Source organism: Trachymyrmex septentrionalis, unplaced genomic scaffold (assembly GCF_001594115.1).
Source record: "Trachymyrmex septentrionalis isolate Tsep2-gDNA-1 unplaced genomic scaffold, Tsep1.0 scaffold172, whole genome shotgun sequence".
In the NCBI taxonomy this organism is placed as follows: domain Eukaryota; kingdom Metazoa; phylum Arthropoda; class Insecta; order Hymenoptera; family Formicidae; genus Trachymyrmex; species Trachymyrmex septentrionalis.
The window spans coordinates 800,834-807,645 of NW_017304887.1; the positions used below are offsets into that span (position 1 = coordinate 800,834).

Here is a 6,812-nt window from a genome sequence, read left to right on the forward strand (position 1 = left end):
AATTTATTATTATTATATTATTATTCCTTTTATTAATGTCGGAGAACGGGCTGGCGTCAATACGCAGTTTCGGCCATAATTAGCCTATTGCAGCGCGCGTTGTTACCTCTTCCAGTTTCTGTCTGACGGTCGGTCTTCCTGTCGCTTTTCTCGTCTTTTTTCCTCTAGCCTACTCTGGACGTCTTCCCCGTTGCGCGTCAGTTTTTTTTTTCCCTTTACTCATCAACAGGATTAATTTTCTTCTCTCTATCTATAGTTGCATCCAACTGGATTCGACTAATGCTCTAAATTCTTTCTTAATGCATTATTGCATATTCGCGTAATATTACATCCGGTTATTTACAATCCGGATTTCGAAGTTGCATCGATTGAATCTTATTTAATAGTTGCCTTCTGTTCGACATTATCCGTTTTTGAATATATTGCAACTTTTGATCATTATTTATATCTTTGTATCTATACAGTAGGCGTGTTATTTTTTTTCGTCCAGAGATCGTCCACTGTTTAGCTGCCTCAAATCGTCCGTGTTGCTTATTATATCAGGCGACCGTGCTGCGTTCTGCCGTCTCGTCCATCCTGACGAAAAAGAATTAAAAGTTCAACAAGTTAAAATTTGTCTTCTGAAAAAAGCCAGTTTTGATTTCGAATGGATTCATATCAGCCGACGTAAAATAAAGAGGCACTTAAAATTTCTTTTTAAAGACATATCTGAATCTCGTGAGTGTCTTTTAGATGTGTAAAAATTAAGGATTGTCTTTTTTTTATACGAATCGTTAAAAAAAAAGGGTTTATTTTATCGTTCAGTGTTTTTTTTATTATTTATTGTTTCAAATAGAATTGTTTCCCATCAAGATAATATTATGTCAAAGGTTTGCAAGATGGGAGAAAAAGCTAAACTATTTAGCATGTCGTAAACAGTAACGTTAATAAACGTTCTTGCAGTCGTCAATAATCTCATGTAATAATTAATAAAACGTTCTTAATAAATTTATCTCGACATAAAACGTAAATACAACTCGACAAAATATTGCCGACAGCACACATACCTGTTATTAGGTCTTAACAAGGCTCAATGGTAGCCATTAGTGAACGCCGCTGGTATTAGAGGACCCTGGAACAATACAATATATCGGTCTCATCAACCTTCCCATAAAAATAATGATTATTACACAAGGATGAGCATAAAGATAAACCTTTACGTTTGCCTGCATATCTAAAATTGCAGCGTGCAATTGCGGTACTTGGCCTTTGAGGTTATTAAATCTTTTTTTTTCTTTTTTGCTGTTTCTCAAAATTCCATAATATATATATTGTAGATAATAATAAGTGACAAAAATGCAAAGGATAATACGCGAAGTGATGTTACATGGGTAGAGTCTTGGATATATTAAATATATATTGATATTGCAAAGAATGAATAGATTAGATAAATATTAAATTTATTTTCGATACAAGCCAATGTAATAATTGTCATACTATACCTGACGGACCAGAGATGTATTCAGAAAATATAGAATCAGAATATAGAATGTATAAAGCGTATATAATATGTACATAGAAGCAATCTTCTTTTGTGAGATTGATAACCGGTTGTATTAAATATAATATATATTCGCAAGAAGATATCGTATCTCCACACATTTGCTTGTTATAAATGCATAAAGCTGATGAAATTGCAATATGGAACGAAGCGATAAAGAGCTTGGTCGAGGGTCAAGTAATTTTTTAATTTTGCAATATTTTGTTACATTAATGTAAAATTCATTTCAAATTTTTGCATGCGATATAAATGTTTAAAGAAAAAAAAAAAAAAAAAGTATATGAACGTACATTTTTGCATCAAATTTATCTGGATAATTTGTTTATTTTATCAGTCGCAAAACATTTGTTGAGAAACGTTTAAATATCGAGAATATATTTGATCTTCTGTATTTACTATAATTAAAATGCGACGTAAAAACTTTCTTTAATTAGCTTTTTTTCCATAATCGTTTCCAACTGTTACTTCCTCTGATATCTTCCGGTTTAACCTCGTATCTGTTAATTAAAATGCGAAATTTTATTTAGTCGATGAAATTCAATTAATGCGTAAAGTGAATTGTGAGGAGAGAGAACAATTCACTTGTCGTGGATGCAATAGAAGAATAAATTAGAAGTGAGTGAGTCATGTACGATTATCTGTTTTTATCGTATAATAAAGTACGGAAGTACACACAGACTCTTATTGAAAATACGACTAGGCCTCTTTCATCCTTTCGTTCCATTTTATTATCGGGAGGGGCCCGATCCGATGAAGTAAGGGAAAGCATTAAGTGGACTTACGGGACTGTAGTTGAGCGGGGCACGGGATACGGCGATCGCGGGGAACGCGGTCGTGGGGGGCTGCGGGCTAGCTGCGGCCTGGACGTAGCTTGCGACTGCGGAATCCGCGGCTGCGGCTGCTGCTGCGGCGGCGGCGCTCGAGCTGTACATGTCAATCGGGCCCGGTGAATTGGCCGCCGGGAAAGACCGACCCTGCGGCCCACCGTGGCCGCCGGCCGCGTGCGGCGACGCCGGCGGGAACCCGGCCTGCGCTGCGGCCGCCTGGTAGTTGTTCATCACTGCAACGAACCCGCGTCAATCTTCACCCTCTTATCCGATCGAACGGACTTGACGTCGTTTGAGTCTTGACTCTTGAGACGAGAGGAAGCCTCACGAGTGAGGCTCCTCCTCGCCTTCCGCGAAACCCGCCAAAAGACACCAAGACACTTGGAAATTTCCTTCCGAATTTATACTTTGTTAAGAAATGCCATGAATAATCATTATTCTTTAAAACATCCTCAATTACTGTGGCCCAGTTGATTTTTAACACAATGCATAATCCACTGTAGTTTGATCATTCTTGTAATAACGTTATCGTTTTACATTAATATCAGTTTGTTTTTATTTATTTTCATTATCCGAAAGAAAAATTTTTCTTACAAAGTCAATGTACGAAGGTTTCAGCTTTGACTGCGTCAGAGTAGTTGAGGACAAAATCCAAAAAGATGTCATCTCTTTTATCTAACCGTTATATAACTGCAGATTAAATGATCGTTAAACCGCGTGTAATTTTCAATCCTGTAATTGTAGCGTAAACTGTTTAACAACAATTAAACATCTGAGTGACAATTATGGGACATGTATATTCGGATTGTTTCATTCTACCCGCGATAGCGATACGAGCGTTGCATGCCTTATCCTTTTTAGGAATCTTCCATGCAAGTACCTTGAGGCACATTGCTCCGTTGGCGTTTGCCCCTAGTTTTTAGTTTTTTCGTCGCTTTCCGCTTACTAATATCAAACTCATTTCAGTTGTATAATGATACGCTCTAGCAGGTTAAATCTCATTAGAGATAAGGTTCTTTAACTCATATATATATATATATATATATATACATATACTATAGTGTGATGTTCGTTGTAACGAGCTCACGCATATTCGTGCACAAATGAACGATAATCTCTGGTCTACATTTTACTTCGAGGACTGTGCATGTTAAATGATCAGGTAAAAATGATGCCGTCATATCGATGAGTACACATCTCGTTTGCATACATTGAATACAAGGAAAAGGATAGAGTCCATTTTTAACGAGTATCTTCTCGTAATTTCGTAATTGGAAAAGAAAGAGGAAGGAATGAAAGAAGACACTCATGAAGCGCATTGCAAGGCAGCCTTTACGTACGATCATAGAGATAATAAGAAAGCGCCTTGCACATATACATATATGTATGTATGACATTGTACAACACGTCAGTGGGACAAGCAACGCAATCGCACGAGGCAGTGATGGCGATCGACTTTGAAAAGTTACGAGATACAACAGGCTTTCGACTACGATTACTGTTCTAATGTTTGGTTCGTACGAGGGTTGATTTTCCTTCGTGTTCTTAAGAAGTCAAACGTAAAAATTGACAAGGTTCGTTCGATTAGAAAGGCCAAGCGACGAAAACTAAACTTACCCCATTTCGCGTGCAGCTCTCGAAGTAAAGACCCCGCGTGAGATTACAACGAGGGAAAATCAAATATGAGACGACACTATGATGCGGATAATTACGAAATTTCGTGCATTGGTAGATAAGTTTAACATTTAATTGTACCAATACTTTTTTAAAATAACACATGCATTTTTTTGTTATTGAATTGATTTAATCTAAATATAAATCTGAGGATTACTAATGGAAATAATAAATTATTTCATTCCTCGCGTCGATTATAGCGAAAATAAGGAAAATTCGAAAGCAATTTTTCTATTTCTTTTAAAGAATTTAATAAAATAATCGTGTTCTCCCTTTTGCATCAAATTCAATTGTGTTGGCAAGAAAAAATAATATTAAATAATATTGAAAATAATATTAATCTAATAGATCAATAAACAATACCAATCTAGAGCTAATTTTTCACAAATAATTGTACATTAAATAATGTTCTTTCTAATAATATAAATCTTTCGGGTATCTCTAATTTTTTACTATGCCTTTGTCTGCTTTTGCAACTGGAATATTTCGTGCAGTGAAACGACATGGGAAATATATGTAACTTCTGCGAGCTTTTTCTGCACGTTAACGAATGATATTTGATACATAATGCACAGCAAGGATTAAGTACTAATGCGATTACTATGTTTATAGTATGTTCGAAACTCTCTTTCTAAACCCCTGCCAACAACTGCTCTTCGTTCCCATACATACAAAAGTAACAAGGAACGAAATCATAGCGAAACTACTCTACGCTACTTTCGAAGCTGTATCACACACACAGGAAAACAGTGTCTCGGCGTGTCGTCCGCATTCTGAAACTTTAGTACTCGTAAAAACTCTGACAGATAGCCAATAAGAAGCGGCGGAGATTAATGCATCTGACTCGAGCAATTCCGTATATCGCGCTCACGTTGTTCGCGCGCAAGAGCTCGCGTAAATGTCATACGGTACGTACTTTCGGATTAACGGCGGTCACGGAAGCGAAGGAAGAAAAAGACGACAGGAAAAACAAGAAGGAAGAAGAAGAAGAAGAAGAAGAAGAAGCGAAAGAAATAGCAGAGAAGAGAGTGGGTGTGCGGTAAGGAGAAAGAGAGCGAGAGAGTGAGAGAGCGGGAGAGAGAGAGAGAGAGAGAGAGAGAGAGAAAGAGAGAGAGAGAGAGATCGTAAGCGGGCGGTACGCGAAGAATTTGAAACTCTCTCGAGTCTCGAGGCAGGCGAGGAAAAGAGAGACCGATGCGGTGACGACGGGGCCACGGGAAACCGAAAACGCGCCCCGGCGCGTATAATCTAAAAACCCATTCAGCTTTTAAACTCTTGACAATGGCGGCCGGTTACAAAGTTTTGCGCTGGTACCATAGCGAGAGGAGGGCGCGTAGGGATCGTAGGGGTCGGAGGAGGAACGAGCGCGATTCAAAAGTTTGATTTATTTGAGAGAAGATTGCGGACGGCACGACGCGACGGCGGGCAGATCGGGGGCAGATTCTAGATGGGGAGTACGAAAAAAAGAATAGAAGAACTACAGAGGCGTATTTCGCTGCCGGCATCCCGGCGCCTTCGCATGTGTGGCGCTTCTCTTCGGGAATGCCTGTATGCCGCTTGATCGCCTTCTTTTCCTTCCGTTCTGCCGCGTCTCATCTCCGTGATTCGACAGGAAGCGATGATCGCGTGATAACAGAGAGATGAAAAGTAATGAGACGGTAGTTTGGATCTGTTAGGATTCAATAATATTTTTCTTTAGGAAATCACGTTATTTTACAACGAGATGAAGGAAGGTCTGTAAAGAAACAGGAAGTTTTCGTTAAACTGAAAAATTATTCGTCTCTGCTTTTTTCAACTGGCGGAATAAGCGACAAGATTTCACTTACTTTATTGATATTCCGAAAATAACATCACGAATGACGTTAATGACTTCTTACATATATACATATGTAAGATAGTTTCCTTCGGTTGTGTTAAGATTTATATATATATATATATATAATGCGGTTAATAAAATATTTCTATGTATAATAGTCATGCACAGTAATGATATCAATCATGCACAGTAGCCATGCTTTCAGTTGTTCGCGTACACGAATCGTAATCGTCTTCTGAAATTACAGACATTAACCGATCGAAATCTTTCTCCGACTGTTATTATTTCACTGAATGGAGATTGATTCTTGAAAATTAACATGAAATGGTAAAATTTGAAATCTTAAAGGATAACGTTTCGCAAAGTTATCCATTTCCATACTTAGAAGTAGAATTGAGTTTGAGAAAATATCGCATCAAAATACTGGACGTATTAAAATGAGATGGCAGAAGCAATGATTGATTCAAACGTAATATTGCATTTAATGTTTTATTCCGCAATATTCCGGTTCGTGCGACCGTGAGTATTCTCTCAAAGATATTGCGCACAATCCTTACTGCTTGCAATCTCGCGTGACTAGTTAGCGAAAAAGCCATCATAGCCGAAATTGTTTGCATTTCTGAGCGAATCGATCGCGACGCGATGAAGCGAGTTGAGAAAGCGCATTACATTCGTAGTCAAGGAGAAGAAAAACTTTAAAAACGTACCAGAAAGTGCTTGTGTAAGTAAGGGCGTGTTGTTGTTTGGGGTGAGTTGTCCATTGGTTAGATCCACTGAAACATAAAACTTCGGTCACAACTGCGCCATACTTGAAACATACGTAGGTATGTGCTGCTGCTATTCATTTTCCTCGACTATCACTCGGCAATAGTCTAAAAGCTAATATGTATATATATATATATATATATATATATATATATATATACGCTTTGAAATATATAAAAGTTCACAAAGA

The 6,812-nt window shown here is 37.8% G+C and overlaps 1 protein-coding gene across 4 annotated transcripts in view; it reads right to left on the reverse strand.

Moving 5' to 3' along the window:
• Positions 1 to 32: 32 nt before the first annotated feature.
• The window catches only part of LOC108746488 (RNA-binding protein Musashi homolog Rbp6), a 448,396-nt gene continuing 441,616 nt past the window's right edge, over positions 33 to 6,812 (reverse strand). For all 4 annotated transcript variants that reach the window (XM_018483298.1, XM_018483297.1, XM_018483300.1 and 1 more), the window contains 4 exons: positions 6,565 to 6,630; positions 2,323 to 2,600; positions 1,047 to 1,111; positions 33 to 576 (listed from right to left, as the gene is read on the reverse strand). In XM_018483298.1, coding sequence (XP_018338800.1) covers positions 1,070 to 1,111; positions 2,323 to 2,600; positions 6,565 to 6,630 — 386 coding nt within the window. In that variant the 3' untranslated portion in view covers positions 33 to 576; positions 1,047 to 1,069. The remainder of the gene's footprint in view (positions 577 to 1,046; positions 1,112 to 2,322; positions 2,601 to 6,564; positions 6,631 to 6,812) is intronic.